Here is a 17,199-nt window from a genome sequence, read left to right as displayed (position 1 = left end):
GGAAAACTGCTAAAAAATGAAGATAGAAATGAAGTTAATGTTATATATTCAAGACTGTATAGGTAGATCTGATCTATGATGGTGTGGTGGTAGATGAATTTCTCTGACTAGTATAAGGTTACTACCACCTTCCTCATTGGAGATGCCATGGCATACCGATAGAGATCTGATCATGCAGATTCAAGATTATTAATAAATTATGAAATCAGATTTTGATCTGAAATTTACAGATTATCTTCTAGGAACTGACAAGACTGAACAAAAATGGATTTCAAAATATACGAGTTGGTGCTCGTATTATCATGTATTTTTATATTTCAATATAAAATATCACTTGTATATTTTGATACATTAATAATAAAAAATTAATATCTAATTAATGATCACTTTATCAAGTTTTAACAAAGGAAATAGTCATTCTCCTTTCAGTTAGGGTGATGTAATAGTGCTTAACCACTTTCTTCGAATAAGCATTAACATTTAAAGTGGCAACAGTGTAAAAGACAGGTTGTAGACAAGATTTTATGCTCCATGTCCAATGCTTCTATGTTATACCAAACATTTTATTTTTTATAGATAAATTGATATTCTTGTCAATAGAATGTACTATGTCAAGAGAGACGATTAGAAGGAACATGCTAAATACTTGACAGGGAAAGACCTTTTCCTTTGGAAGTTAGCATGACTTAACAGGCAATAAAGTATGCACTAAATTGTTTTTAAGGATCCTTGAAATTTGGTTCTGGGATCCCAACACAGTAACTTTACCAGTACATTACACTGCAGGGTAATTTAGTAGCTCCTCTCTTACTTTGGACAAGCAGTATGTTTTATTGAAAAAAGACTCTAGGAACATCATTCGTATTGCACAGAAACTCAGCATAATACATATGCTTAAGTGACCTACATCTCAGCAGAAAAAGATCTCCTTGATGAACTCACTCTCATATCTCAGACCCTAGTAAAGAACCCAAGAAATACAATCAAAAAGATTCTTCATAGAAATCCTCCACAACAGCAACCTTCTGTCACGCAACATACATCGTCATCCCTTATGCAGGTTCAGTGTCAACAAAAATTGCCAAACTCCTTAAGTCTTTCAATGTCAGAGTTGCTCTCAAACCTGTCAAGACAATATGCCATATTTTAAGATCACAAAAGGACATTAATGCCTTCTTCAAATACGCAGGTGTATACAACATTCCATGTTCCTCTGGATTAAATTACATACGGCAAACATCGAGAAGCCTGGAAATTCGAATAAAAGAACATGTAAGAGACATGAACAGCAACAGAACAGATAATTCAGGATTAGCTCATCACTTCTCGATCTCTAGCCAGACCATCGATTGGGATAAAAACTCCATGCCCTATATAGAAGAGGATTTTCGATGTAGAAACTTCAAAGAAGCTGCCGTTGTACTCCACTCTGGAGAAAATCCAACAGAAATCAAGGAATGATTCTGAAAGACATCTGGAAAAACCTAATAAGTTCGCTCAGCTTACCAGAATTTCATTTAGCCAAAAACTATATAACATGCTCAATAAACAATGATCGATACACTACTTGCCATGCTTATGATGTTACGTGCCATTTTAATTTATTTGACTGTGTTACTCCATACTTTTTTATTAGCAAACATTAGTTCCATGTACCATTACACATGTCCTGAAGAAGCCAGAGAGTAATGCTGGTGAAACTTGTAGACAATTCTTATATATTTTACAAATATCTGTTCAACTAATAAAGCCAATATAAAATTTCAGTTCAAACATATGAGCTGTTCACTTTATTCTTAAGTTGCTCACTTCTATCCTTATCATCCCATGTTCACTGTTTTCAGTGCCTTTTTAAAATTTGTATCTTATGACTACATTAAGAAATATTAATTTATATATATATATATATATATATATGTTGCATTTATTCAAGTCATGTTTTGTAAATAAACTGGTTACTTGCTGCAGAAATCTTTTTTTTTTTACTTTGTATGCTTTTTCCTGTATCATAAATGATTTGGATAAGCTTCTTTAAAATGAAGCTTTTGTCAATAATCAGCATGCTGATATTGTTTGTATTGAGTATTTTCTTTTCTATACATTGAAATAGGAAATAGCAGATGTCACTAAATTTGTTTTTTTTAACTGTTTAGTTGATTCTGCAAAAGTGAGCAAATCATTAACTGCAGCCCTAAAGAAAGATGACAGTGTTTTGAGGTAAGCACTATTGTTAAACTTAAATTATTATAATACCAGTATAAACTCACATAAATTATTTATTACTAAAATTTTCACCTAAGTATCAAAGGCATCTTAGTGTACAAAAATGTAAAGAGCTAATTGAATAAATGACAATTCCAAAAGGTGCCACCTAAGTAACCATATGTAAGAACTTAAAAAGGACATTAAATTTCCTAACTTATTTAAAAAAAATTGTATTATATACGATTAAATAAAATAATGTTAGTGCTTTTTAAATCAGCTAATCTTTCCTATCTCCTACAAAGGGGATAGACGTAGACCATCGGATCTGTTTTAAGTTAGGAGAGTAAAGTAAAGTTTCAGTTTTCTTTATTAAAGCTGTTCCATGAGGAACCGACTTTTGTGAAGTCGGTTTCTTCACTGGAACAAGACAAGAGTCTTGTTCCAGTGAACACTGTCTAGTGTTGATTGCATGCTCTGCAACTCCAGACTGTTCAACCTCAAGGTATTGAATATAAGACTTGTTCTTCTAGCTGAATAAAAGCAGATCTTCCTTTTTGTATGAAATAAGATACCACGCAAGAGCTAGGAATCAGGTAGACACATGGATAATTGAGATATGGAAGTGTGTATGCAGCTGAAATATGTATCTTTAACTAAAAATCTCTAGCCCTCTTAAATAGAGAAATTGTTTATATCAAGAAGGCCTTAGAAGTGACCGAAACTTCACTATTTTGCACATATCATTGACTTCATGCCTAAAGGTTTTTAATGCTTCTCGTGATACAGATAGACTAGTCAATGTTTCCAGCCATCCACTAACAGAGGATGAACTTTTTGTTTTATCAAAAGGACATGATTTCGCTGTTGCTTCCAATAAGGTACCTCTTATGCATTTTTTACATAGCATAGAAGTATTCGAACTTCATGTGCAAGACTGTGTTCACTAATGCCTTGCACATAAGGGATAGAAATATTAGTTATTTCTTCTGTATTTGTGAAGAGGTGGAGATATTAAAACTGTTAAAAGCTCTTTTTGAAGAAAGATTTCTTATAACCATTAGATAAAAAAAAGTGGAAATAATGTTCACAAAATAGTGTTAAAAGTTTCAGCCACTGATACAGATTCTAAGGCCTTCTTGATATAAACAATTTCTGTTTAAGAGCGCTAGTGATTTTTAGTTATGTATAATTGTTAATTTAAAAGTCGCCTACTAGCCTTTAAATAAATCCAATGAGCTTTACAAGACTTAAAAACTAATTTGCAACAGGTAGGAATAACCTGAGCTATGTTGCAGCACTTTTAGGAATATTATTTCCACCTTTTTATGTAATGGTTATAAGAATTCTTTCATCAAAAGGGCTTTGAACAGTTTTGGTATCTCCATCTCTTCAAATACAAAAGAATTAACATATTCCTATTCATTATGTGCAAGGCATTAGTGAACGCATAGCGAAAGTTTTAAAACCACTGAATATTTTTGTTGCCTTATGTAGTTTGTTTGCCCCATCAGAAAAACTCCACGTTTCTTTCCTATCCTAAGGACAAGCTTCATCTCAATTATCCATGTGTCTACCAGATTCCTAGCTCTTGTGTGTTATCTTATTTCAGACAAACAGGAAGATCTGCTTTTATTCGACTAGAACACAAGTCTTATATTCAATACCTTGAACCTGAACAGTCTGGACTTGCAGAGCATGCCATCAACACTAGACATAGTTCATTGGAACAAGACAAGAGTCCTTCAGAAAAGTCAATTTCTCAGGAATGGCTTCTTTATAAAGCAGTGTGACATTTTATTTCACTCTCCTAACTTAAACAGATCCGATGGTCTGTCTATCCCATTTGTGGGGAATAGTAATTTTTAAATCAGCGTTAATCTTTCCTAACATATTCCTATATGTTAGGAAAGATTTTATTTATTTTAAATTTATATTTTATTTAATTGTATAATTTCTTTTTTAATAAGTTAGGAAATTTAACCTTTTTAAGGTATCTTACATTAGCTACTAAGGTGGCAACTTTTGTAATTGTCAGTTATTGTTTGATATCTTTTTGCATTCTTGATTTGATACTTAGGTGAAAATTATACTAATAAAAAAAAATAATTTACGTCAGTTTGTTCTGGTACAGGTAACCCTCGTACAACGCGGTTTTGATATAATGCAGTCTACAAATTGTAGTAACCCTTTATCTTTTCATATTTTTCACCCTGCGAATTAAAAAAGAAAATTTTATCTTTGTTAAATTTGCGTCTGCGTGCATGCAGTTATAGTAGCAAATTTATATTAGGGGAAATACTCTTTAGCATGCATGCATGTCAATTGTTTACTGTATAAATTATTTATTGTTGAAAATTGTCTTCGTTTTCTGCCAGGAAAGCTCATTAAAAATTATAAATGTGTTAATCTCAAGCTGAGCACTTTATTTTTTGGTCAGTTACATACAATATGTAATGCTTTTTTATGTAACAATTTTATTTTTATAGTAATGGCCACTTAGAGGGCCTTTGCTATATGATTAAAAACAAAATTAGTGAATTAATTGATGGGGAAATAGATTTAAATGAGGAGAAACTGGTACAATTAATAGGTGATGTCGAACCAAATGGCGGGGAAAGTTCTGCTGAAGATTATGATTGTGATGAATCCGTTAAAGAATACAGTTTAAACAAATTAGCAGAAGGATTGGACTTGGCAAGAAAGTTAGGAAGTTATTTTATGGATAATGATTCCTCAATGGAACACTCTGGACAATTGGGTATTTGTTTAACTTCATATTATGAACTTAATAAAAAATTGTAGCATGGTGGTAAGCAAGGTCTTATTACTGATGTCTTGATAACTAAACCAGTTGAAGTATGCTATGAGAATTATACGAATGATGTCCAAGAGATTTCAAGTGATGACGACGTCCGACCACTCGTAAATAAAGAACATCTATGAAATGTTTGTTTTGAAGACAATGACAATTAAAATATGCACTTTATTTTATTTTGCTTAAGACATTTATGCATTATGTGCAATGTATGTAAATACAATTTGCATTTTTATAAGTTGTTTATACTATGTATTTTGTTTCATAGTTTATATGTTTGCTTAACTCATGAATTATCTGAATTAAATAAAAATATTTTTTGTTGCATTTATTGTTGTTTATATAATTAAAAAAAAATGATTTCATAACATAACCCTACTTTTTCTGTGTGATCTGAGTCTCGCATAACACGATTTATATAACATGGCATTTCTGCATTATACAAGGGTTACCTGTGTTTACTTAAATATGCCTACTCATGGTATTTCATTATTGAACAATTATTGTTTCAACTAAAATATCACTGCCTATATTATGAGTAAGCCACTTATAGCATCATCATCATCAATTTCCTGATAGTACCCCCAATTTGTTCAGGCAAAATATATGCATTTTAATATTTTGCTATTAAATGTTTTTAATCTCTTCATTGAAATAACTAAATTATTAAATGATATATTTAAGATCTTAGATGTATTTTGAAACTGCATAGAAACCTATTTGTGTTATCTTGATAATGCACATAGTTAACTCTTTGCATGCTAGTTGGATTTTAATGAAATCTGGTATTTGGGATCTTTTATTATTTATTTTGTCTATCTATACACCAGTTTACTCTTGGACTCAAAAACCATCAATCAGTAATCAATTGATTACTGATTGATGGTTTTGACAAAAAAAAAAAAAAAAAAAAAAAAAAAAAAAAAAAAATTGTGATTTCTGCTGCCAGTGGATACATGTTATGCAAAGATTGATGAATCAGCACACTAACATGTGGCTGATCTTAACTGGCAATTTGTCTACTCCTTGTGCATGCCCTTCCAACAATTTTTAAACCTCAGGAAGCACGTTAACAACAGTGCACAGTTCTATTGAAGCAGAGAATTACAAAAATGTAATGCCATTATACTCAGTATCTTGGAAACAGATGCAGTGCTAAAGGAAAACATCAAGCTTGCCAAAACCTAAGTTCGATCACCAAAAAAATTTTTAGGTGCTGATGATTCAGACCTATGTACACAGGTAAGGAGAGAATGAACTTCCTATGACAAGTGCCCTGCAACATGCCAACAAACAGATTCAAATTCATAATTGTATTTACTAAATACCAGCAATTATGAATACTATGAATGTAAATACTAATCTGTTGTAGCTTATTCAGATCATTCTGTAAGTGCTGGTTATTGGTAACAATGACCCATCTCTTACTAATTCACTGCAACCCCCCCTCACACACACACACAACACACATGTACACACTTTCTGCTGCTTGTATTCTTCTACAAATACATCGAACGTGATAATTCATCCCTTGTTAAATCCATTAAAACACAGAGCAGCTACTCTCTATGCCCTTTCACAGCTAAACTTCAAACTTACAGAGCAAATTTCTTCTTCTCATACTGCTGCTGCTGCTGCCTGGAACAGTATTCCCATCTTATATGCTTCCCAAAGATCCAGAGTTGATTCTTCAGTTTATTGGAATTGAATATAGCATAGAGACCCAATTAGGCACAAGCTTAATGGAATGGATCCTGTATGTCTGTCACAGAGATGACATCAGGGATATAATCTTTAAATTGAAAAAGCACACACAAAAACACTCAAGTGAAAAAAAAAAAGTTAGGCTGAAAGCCTAGTCCAGTGAGGGGATGGCCTTAGCTGTTGGAGAAAGGCCTAAGAATTAGTTTCCCAAATCTTGGGAAGTTTAACCAACCATGTTAAGATTAGGTTGGTTTTTCAAATATGCTGTTGATTTGAAGAAAGTCTTTCAAGGTTATATTTGTTACAGTGAAGCGTAGTAGTTTCTTCCCATTTTATTCTGTATCCAAGGCTTGGTTTGCTAGATCCAACTAGCCATAGTTCTGGCAATGGATATATTTATTTTTCCTCTAGGTGGATGCTGACATATCTCCCAGTTTGACCATAATAAGATACTTTGCAATAACAAGTAACCTTAACACCTGTAACAGATGGGAGGGAGCAATCTTTAGAATAGATAAGGAAAGCCAGCTTGATAGGTTGAAAGCAGTGTAGAGATTAAATTTCTTTAGATTTCTGGGTGTTGTAGAGGGATGTAGAGAACAACCAATTTGTTTATCTTTTTTTTGGCATTTTCACCATAATGCAATATAGGAAAGGATAGAAAGAGGTTGAGAGGGAATGGATTTTCTGTAGATAAAGAAAGAGTGTCATTGGGAAGATGCATGATTAGAAAAGGCAGGATATTTTCTTTTTCTGCATCGAACTGTATTCTGGGATCCCCACTGTTAAGTAGGAAGGAGTCTGAGCTGCATGGTCAAATAGAAAACATCAATGTATGCCAGATAGAAGACCCCTAAGAAAAGCACATGTTCCACTCTTTTAGAAGGCATCATGCTTGATGTGCTAGGATGCTTTATTAATATATAGAGATAGTAGAGTAGTAGTTTGGGATAGATAGATATAGACCAAAGGGTAAGAGGGACAGAGAGAACCAGTTACTAGATGGAAAGATCAGTGAAGTTGGGACAGGCAAATGCCTAATCCTTTAAGAGAAGTAAAGTAGTAGTTATTTTTTGTAAATATGTAGAATAGCATTCCATAAATTATTCTGCAAATATATAGACAATATGCAATTATATAGAGAAAACATGCAGAATGTTTTGTTTTTAATTTCTTGGACAGAATTAAATTAATGCGGAGGGATGATTTTTCTAGGCCGACTTTTTATTGACTCCCATTACATATAAATATCTATGCTGATCAGAGGTAGCTTGTGAAAATTTTTTAAGTGGGGGTGATACATTTACGAAATAAGAAAAATAACTGATTTTTTCCTAATCAGTAACCAATTTATAAGTAAATTTACATATTAAAAAATTTGCTTAATTAAAAATATTTGAAAATAATACTTTTAATATATTAAATTTAATGTTAATAAAATTTTTAATAACTATTAAATATAGCCATCTAGCCGCAACTGACTGAACATGATAAATACTGTGTTAGATCGCAATGCATTTGTTTCATTTAGCGATAATTGAGAAAATAATTCTTTTCATATTTTCAACAGTTACACTAGTCATAATTCAGCCTTGTATCTATAATAAATAAATAATTATGCCATTTTAACAGAAAGAAATTAGATTTACCAAAAATATTTTACCCTCGCCACAAACACACACCAATAATAAAAGTTTTGTATCTCACATAAATAATGCGAGCAAGCATACAATTGATCTGTAGCGACACTGCTCAACGAGCAGTGTCGGATTCACTTGTTACATGCAGTGACAAGTGGAAATGAACATCTGCAAGTCTAGCCATAACTGGCCGAATGTGATAATTCATCGACTGCGTTAGATTGTAGTGTATTTATTTTGTAATCTAAAACATAACCGAACAATTTCAACTATTAACTATTCAATCAGCGTCGAAACATAAGCTGTAACCTTTAACATGTTGCATTTATATAATGTTGTAAGCATTGCTATTATTTATAAACACAAACAATAATAAATTTAGTTTAATCATTTATCCAAGTGTGAGTAAACAAAGTTTGCACCTGAAAATATCTTCAGGACTGAGGCAAGGTGGTGCATCTGTTGGCAACTCGGAGCAAAGGTGGACCAAGCTCTCATTACTCCTTGTTTCAGTATCTCCCACCATGCAAAGCATGTGTCCTTGCGGACATGTATAATGCTATGCATTGAGGGAAAAGCCACTACCCAGACTGGTTTCGACCTTTATTGACGTCTCATCAGTGGGAGGCAGACCCAGATGTGGTGACACTAAGGCAGAAGCAATGGAGACTTCTGGGACTGCCACCCACTGACGAGACCTCAAGGTTGAAACCAGTCTGGGTAGTGGCCCTTCCATCAATTCATAGCATTATACATGTCCACAAGGAGATGTGCTTTGCATGGTAGGAGATACTGAGACAAGGAGTGATGAGAGCTTGGTCCGCCTTACCTCAGTCCTGGAAGATATTTCAGTTGGCAACTTTGTTTGCTCACACTTGGATAAAGGATTAAACTAAATTTATTATAGTCTAACCAAGTGCAAAATAAACTTCAAACACAAACAAAATTTAATTTTTTCATTTTTTCCTTGGGGGGGGGGGGGGGTATTGCAGTGCTTATGTAGCAGCTGCCACTGATACCTTTAGGAACCTAACTGTTGTGTAAATTGAGGCTCCTCATAGTTATCAGATAGTGTTCATTACACTGCAAATATATAGCATTGGTATTTATCTTTTTTAGTTTGGGTTATGCATTTCATGTGGCCTCTCAGCTCCAAGGAGACTTGACACCTTTTTTCGAGAGAATAGAAGATGCTGTAGTACAAGCTGATGAAGTTGATAGCAAGTATTTGCAGGTAATTAATCTTTATCATTATGAGTGTTAATTTTTTTCCCAGATGTAAAATGGATTTTCTGTTTCTTGATTAGCAGTAGCTGCTGTTCAGGATATGTTAAGTCTATAGACAAATTATCCCATGTAAATTTCTATGTATTCTACAGCCAAGCATTAAACCACCACACTATCCAGGAGTGAACCAATATAATCAGGTGTTGTGAGCACTTATTAGAGCATAAGCTTCTGTGATACTGTGCACACCATCAGTTTATTGGAGGCTTGAAGTGAACAAATCCATGCTCTAGAGCATTGGTTCCAAACCAGTGGTACACGTATCCCCAGGGGTACACGTTTGTACTTTTAGTGTAGTGATTTTCCTTTCCCAACTCATTACCTCATTTCCACTATTTTATGTTAAGATAGGCACTGAACAAAAGTGTCAGTATTTAAAAACAGTATTTAAAAACCTTGTTTTAAAAAATTTTTAAAACAAGGGGTACGCAAGTGGGAAAAGGTTGGGAACCACTGATTTAGAGGAAACCTATTTCCTTTTTTCTTTTCAATGGTGAAGCTTTAAGATGATTTTCTTGCAGATTTGTTAGTATATGCATTATTCTATTTCATACAATTCTGATGTCTCCTCGAAGTCTTGTAATTGCCATCACTATTGAACGATTTGAGGAGTTGAGAAATTTTTCATATGAGAATCTGCTATGTGTGTTTCTCTGTTTCTTTAATCTCAAACAACCATAAATGCAAGCAAAGAAAAATAGATAATGTGTGAAAAAGGAGTCTCAGAACTTTCAGGATCCACTTCACAATTATGGTCTTAATTCCAGCATCCTCATAGCCCAGTTGATATGGACAGAGCCCCTTCTGAAAGATCTGGGTTTGAATGTCATCTAGGATGCAAAGAACATTTATCAGGAATTTCCAATTACAGGTAGGTTAGCCAATCGAAAGGGAAGAACAGGAATGGATATTCCATTGACTTGACCATTCTGTGCATTCCTTATACTGTTGTTCCCTCATAGTTATTAATTTAGTAGAAGTCAGTGGCATTGAATTTTCAGTCTATAAGGAATTCAGTTTTCTGTATTATGAGCACTTGACATAGATTCCAGTTTATGAATTACAGAATGGTTAAGAATTGCTGTAAATTCCATGTGCAATATCTTTAGCGAGGATTAAACCTTAACATTCTTAAGACTGCTATTAAGATTTAGTGATTATTTAGTGCCTCTCTGCTAAGTGTGAGATGTTCATCCTTTGTGTGAGACATATGCCAATGGGGATATTGAGGAGTAAAATCAATTATGATTTTGCCTAGGATGTAAATTGGGACCTCTAAGGATTATTGTTTCCCAAATTTTGGATGTTTTATGCACCCATATTTGTTAAAATTAGGTTGATTTCTGAGTGCTGTTGCAGATTCCAAAAAGTCTTTCCTTTTCAAATTTACTGTGGTGGTTTTTTTCCAGAAGATCTTGTGAGTTGTATCCAATACATGGTCTGCAAGGATAGATTGACCATAGTTGTGATTGCAGATGTACGATATGTTCATCTAAACAGTTTACAGTTACAGTACACATTGCAGTTAGGATTAACTGCCTTAGCATCAAATTCCTGCCATGTACCCTCAAGGGGTGTACAGGATATGATAGTACTACATGAAAAATTTACATCATTACTAACTTCCTATCTACAATTTTCCTTTAAAATTTACATCATTACTAACTTCCCTCCAACATTATCAGATTTTAGTTTTCTATCATCTATCATGTACTGTAAATGGGGGGGGTCTATTATATCTATCCTTTTATATGCTCTTTACCTTTCTTTAATGTGGTATTTCTGTGCTTTTTATAATGTTAGTCTATTTCTTCCTATATATATGTTATTTTATGCTATGACTCCTTTTCTGCTTATTCTAACTGTTTTCCACACTTGCCTTCTTGTTTCTTGAACACCAGAAAATTTATTTGATAAGCTACGCCACTGATGTCCATTTTCTAGTAACAAGAAATGTTAAGTGCGTCCAGTAGTTTTCTCATTACATTCAAATTATCCCTGATTAATTAATATCTGCAGTCGTGATCTACTATCTATCCTTTCTCCTGGGTTCCCGCTAATAGGCTCTATTACTTTTTTGGAACAGTGCATCAAAGAATTAGGCAACACTCTATTAACATTTAAACAACATTTATTACCATAAGACAATTTACACTATTATTCCATTAAAAAAAAAAAATGTGCTTAGTTTAACTTTACATAAAACAATTGTTAAAATGCCCTTTCAATTCATGAAAATCATGTCACATAAATAATCACTCTCCTGCAATATCGTATTACTATCCTAAGCAATAGCACCATAAACAAACAGTTACTACTTTACTGTTATACACATAAGAATATTATTACATATCAAAGTTCGATCCTTCAGATACTAAGATAATACTCTAGGCAAATGCATTTTTAACAAACTATTACACACACATAATCTATTACTTATTAAAATATTTAAATCCAACCATTAACTCTGTTCAAATTCATCAGCCTTATCTTAACAATCCACTATTAGAGTTCTGCTATAATTCACAAAATTGGAAAAAAAAAAATAAATAAAATGCAACTTGAATGAATTTAGTCTAGAATTTGTCAAATTTTTCAGACATGGATTACAGTTTCCTGTATCTTGGAATTTTTTACAACCGTGTTTGTTAGGTTGTTTTAAGGAAAGCTGCAGATTTCAAAATAAGCCTCATGTTTAGTTTAAACTTGCTATGACAAGATCAGCTCCCTCTCAGTGCCTGGAGTATATAAAATATCCTGTTCCTGCAAGTTGGCTTACATCATACAAACTAACAGATCAGCAGCTATCTGTTTAGATGAACAAGTCATATATCTGCAATCACAACTATGGTTAATCTGGCCTTGCAGACCATATATTGGATACAACTCACGAGATCCTCTGGAAGAAAACCACCATAGTAAATTAGAAAAGGAAAGACTTTTTGGAATCTGCAACAGCACTCAGAAATCGACGTAATTTAAACAAATATGGATTCATAAAACTTCCAAAATTTTGGAAACAATAATCCTTAGAGGTCCCTGTTTACATCCTATGCAAAATCATAATGGATTTTACTCTATCCCCATTGGCATGTCTCACACAAAGGATGAACATCTCACACTTAGCAGAGAGCCACTAAATAATCACTAAATCTTAATAGCATTCTAAGAATGTTAAGGTTTAATCCTCGCTAAAGATGTTGCACGTGGAATTTACAGTGATTCCTAACCATTCTGTAATTCATAAATTGGAATCTATGTCAAGTGCTCACAATACAGAAAACTGAATTCCTTATAGAGTGAACATTCACTGCCATTGACTTCTACTAAATTAATGATCACTATAAGGGGGAACAACAGTCTAAGGAATGCAGAGAATGACCACTTCTTAATGGAATATTCATTCCTGTTCTTCCCTTTCACTTATTCATTCAGTAAACAAGATATATACTTGCATCGTATTTTGGTTGCTGAACTAACAAGGATTGGCTGACTATTTAGCCAATGAAATTGTATTCTGTATATGCTTAAAACAAAGTCAGTGCTATGTTAAACTGCAAAAACTTCAATAGGATCAAACACATGCATCAGTACTGAACATGGTTGTCATTATCATTTGATCACTCCCCTAAATTTTTTTGGAACTTTCATATCCTTGCTCCCCAGTCTTTGATTAAATGCTTTATTTCTGATTCAATAGATTTGAACACTATATTTTTTATTGCTACTTTGGTATTTTTCTTTTTCTTCACAATGTTCTTATTTGGTGTGCTCATTTTTAAGGTGATCGAAATGATTTGGAGACTGTAGTAGACTTCGAACATAGCCCCCTGCCTTGTTATGGACGTGAGCCTTCTTGACCCAAGCAATGTTAAGCCAGTATGTATACTTTGATTACTGCATGCTCATTTCTTAGCATCCAGGATATAGTTGGCATTTGGACGATCCCAAAGATTGAGATATTAGTCAGAAGCTGTTCATAGCTGGTGGTGGTGGTGGGGGGAGGAGACAGGTGCAGGCTACAAGAGGCTGTTCCTGACATGGAGCAGACTCCTGTGCATTTGCATCTGACCTGAATAGTTACTGCAGTTTATCTTTAGGTAACTCCTCAGGGACATGCTTATTTAGTTTCAGGGGCCTTTCCAAAGGCTGCTCCCCCACTCCTGATGGCAATGCTGCCATGAAGGGTGGTCCAGGGTTTGTTTATTCATCAGGCTACCTTGCTTATCTCACAGCTGCCCTCCATATCTCTAAGGTGATCCACTATCCAACCAGACGTGTCTGCCATCTGTAGACCCACCCAGTTGCAGTCAGCTCTGCAACTGCAATGTGAAGATTTTTTTTTTTTTTGAATGCTGATCTTTAATTGATAATCACTAAATGTCTTAGAAACTATTAATTCTTGTAACTGATGATGTTCATTTTCTGCTATTAGGTCAATGTCATTGGCAAATTTCTCTTACTCTGCATAAATTTATTCACTAGACTCCCTGCTTGAATTTATTTAGGAATGTAAACATCACCTGCACCAAGAACTGAGATTAGCTTCTCCAATTTTGATATAGTTATGAACTACATTTCCTTTATTATTTTATGGTATCTCCATGGAGTCCAGAGACTCATCGTGGGAGACCCAAATCAACCATCATACCTGTGCTTGAATCTATCCACCGGCAGAGAACTCATAACCAATTCTGGCAATCCACTTGCCACTCCATGCAAAAAAAAAAAAAAAAAATCTAGTTCACACACACCCTAATAACCACACTCTTACACAACTTCCACCGATGAACCTTGCATCAATTTTATAAAATCCCTTTAATATCCTAAAAGTTTCTATCATATCCCCCTCGTTTCCACCTATCAACTAAACTTTGTGACCCACAAATCTACCACCTCTTCTTGTAGGGAGTATTCCACAGATCTGTCACCATCTTGGTTACTAATCTCTGAATCCTTTCAGCCACCTGTTCACCAAGAAACCCAGGTGACCAAGACTGTGTGCAGTAGTCAAGAAGTGGCTGAATCATAGCCTTATAAAGAGGGATCAAAAATACTTCTCCCATTCTTTTTTCTTTATCCTTCTTGAACACACTATGACACCCCCCATTCTATCCCACTAAATCTTTACTTGTTAGTGTGTTTTCAACATCAAAATAATTTGAGCTATTTCATAAACTTTTGCAATATGTTCTCAGAACTTCAACTCTTTGTCCACCATTATCCCCAAGTTCCTAGCCTCATCAATTTCCTGCTAACCAATATCATGATACATATATGTAACCTTTTCAACCTGAAGTGCATAACCTTGTGTACTTCTATCCATGCTACTACTAGCCTCATCCATTCCTGTTTGCTCCAGGTTTTGTATGCACTTTGCTGTTTGCCCTGGTGAAAACAATGGTTGCCCTTGTTTAACCAGGCAACGCCCCAGCAGGCATGAAATTTTGTCATGTTGTATCATCATTTTGCATTTTGGTTTAAGCCAATAAGAATACAATTTGGTGAGCTAAATCCCAAATGGCCAACCCATCCTCGTTCGTTTAGTATCCAGGTAGATACCCAACAGGGTGCACCACGAGAAGGTGAGGATTGGACATGAGGTCAGAAGCCCTGGTCGATTCTCTGCATTCCTTTTAAAGGCTATGTGGAGGTCTCCTCTCAGTTATACAGCTTTGACCCTTAAATACCTCCCTCAGTTAAACTTGTTTGAGAAATATGGAAATTCCACTTGCTTCTAGTTTACAATTTGATCATTTCAAATGTATATTGGGGATTTCCAATTAAGGTTTTGTTTCTTGAAATATCTCAAACACTGCTCATTGGCTTTTTCAACCATTGTTTCTCCAGTCATATTAATATCAAAAGAATTTAATATAATCACATCTTTGTATTTTGAGATACATCATAAACATTGCTTTAAAATAAATCACCTGTAGGCATGCCACAGCAAACTGTCGTTGGGACTTAATTTATCATTCATAGACCAGGCTCAACAAATACGCTCATCTGTGGTGAGTAATTTTGCTAGTTGGTGAGTAGTTGCAGACTACAAAATAGAATATTTTTGAAATTAATTAAAAAAAACAGCATCAGTAATATTTTGTAGAACTCCTGTTGACTTATTAGAACATGTTAAAATAATTAAGGCCATGTGTGAATAAATTTATTGTGTGGCAAGTCGGGTTTTGCATAATTTGTCATACCCTAATCATACATGTGTTTAGTACTGTCACGAGTGTGGATCATATATCTGTATCTGGACATGTGTCACATCCATATAATATTTATTCTTGAACAAACTGTAATTTTTAAAATTCATTCCAAGATTTGATTTAAATATTGGCATTTGAATATTAGATACTTAGACAGAATTATCTTGTCTTACTCTTATCAGATGCTAGAGAATAAGGTCAACTCCACACAGTCTTGTATGCTTGCAAGATTGTACTAATATTTAGGCCTGACATTGAAATTTTAATTTTCAAGGTGAAATTATTTATTTTTGATTTAGTCATTCTTGGCAAAACATGCACATTTTATTATTTGTCTTTCCTGTTAAAATATCGTTGATGGATAATTTATGAATTCACCCTTCATTATGAACAATAAATGACAGCAAAGACAGACACAAACATTACAACTGATGTTTGTGTCTATGTTTTATTCGATAAGGTTTTGTTTCTTGAAATCAGTGGAGACATATATCTCAAGTTCTCATTTTCTTTTGTCAACCATTGTTTCTCCAATCATTACATTAATATCAAAACAATTTAATATAAACACATCTTTGTATTTTGAGATACATCATAAAAATTGCTTTAAAACAAATCACCTGTAGGCATGCCACAGCAAACTGTCGTTGGGACTTAATTTATCATTCATAGACCAGGCTCAACAAATACGCTCATCTGTGGTGAGTAATTTTGCTAGTTGGTGAGTAGTTGCAGACTGTACAAAACAGAATATTTTTGAAATTAATTAAAAAAAACTCCAACCATGGAACAGCATCAGTAATATTTTGTAGAACTCCTGTTGACTTATTAGAACATGTTAAAATAATTAAGGCCATGTGTGAATAAATTTGTTGTGTGGCAAGTCGGGTTTTGCATAATTTGTCATACCCTAATCATACATGTGTTTAGTACTGTCACGAGTGTGGATCATATATCTGTATCTGGACATGTGTCACATCCATATAATATTTATTCTTGAACAAACTGTAATTTTTAAAATTCATTCCAAGATTTGATTTAAATATTGGCATTTGAATATTAGATACTTAGACAGAATTATCTTGTCTTACTCTTATCAGATGCTAGAGAATAAGGTCAACTCCACACAGTCTTGTATGCTTGCAAGATTGTACTAATATTTAGGCCTGACATTGAAATTTTAATTTTCAAGGTGAAATTATTTATTTTTGATTTAGTCATTCTTGGCAAAACATGCACATTTTATTATTTGTCTTTCCTGTTAAAATATCGTTGATGGATAATTTATGAATTCACCCTTCATTATGAACAATAAATGACAGCAAAGACAGAC

The 17,199-nt window shown here is 33.8% G+C and overlaps 1 protein-coding gene across 2 annotated transcripts in view; it reads left to right on the top strand.

Annotated features, from left to right (window-relative positions):
- Nucleotides 1–17,199, top strand: part of OstDelta (oligosaccharide transferase delta subunit) — a 196,836-nt gene that overhangs the window by 59,853 nt on the left and 119,784 nt on the right. For both annotated transcript variants that reach the window (XM_090392911.1, XM_090392912.1), the window contains exons 5-6: nucleotides 2,154–2,217; nucleotides 9,484–9,598. In XM_090392911.1, coding sequence (XP_090249037.1) covers nucleotides 2,154–2,217; nucleotides 9,484–9,598 — 179 coding nt within the window. The remainder of the gene's footprint in view (nucleotides 1–2,153; nucleotides 2,218–9,483; nucleotides 9,599–17,199) is intronic.

The sequence above is a fragment of the Typopeltis vanoorti genome, chromosome 5 (assembly GCF_054136105.1).
Source record: "Typopeltis vanoorti isolate ZY-2024b chromosome 5, IOZ_Tvanoo_1.0, whole genome shotgun sequence".
NCBI classification, from domain to species: domain Eukaryota; kingdom Metazoa; phylum Arthropoda; class Arachnida; order Uropygi; family Thelyphonidae; genus Typopeltis; species Typopeltis vanoorti.
The sequence above is the reverse complement of the archived record's forward strand: the minus strand, read 5'-3'. Positions and strand labels throughout refer to the sequence as shown.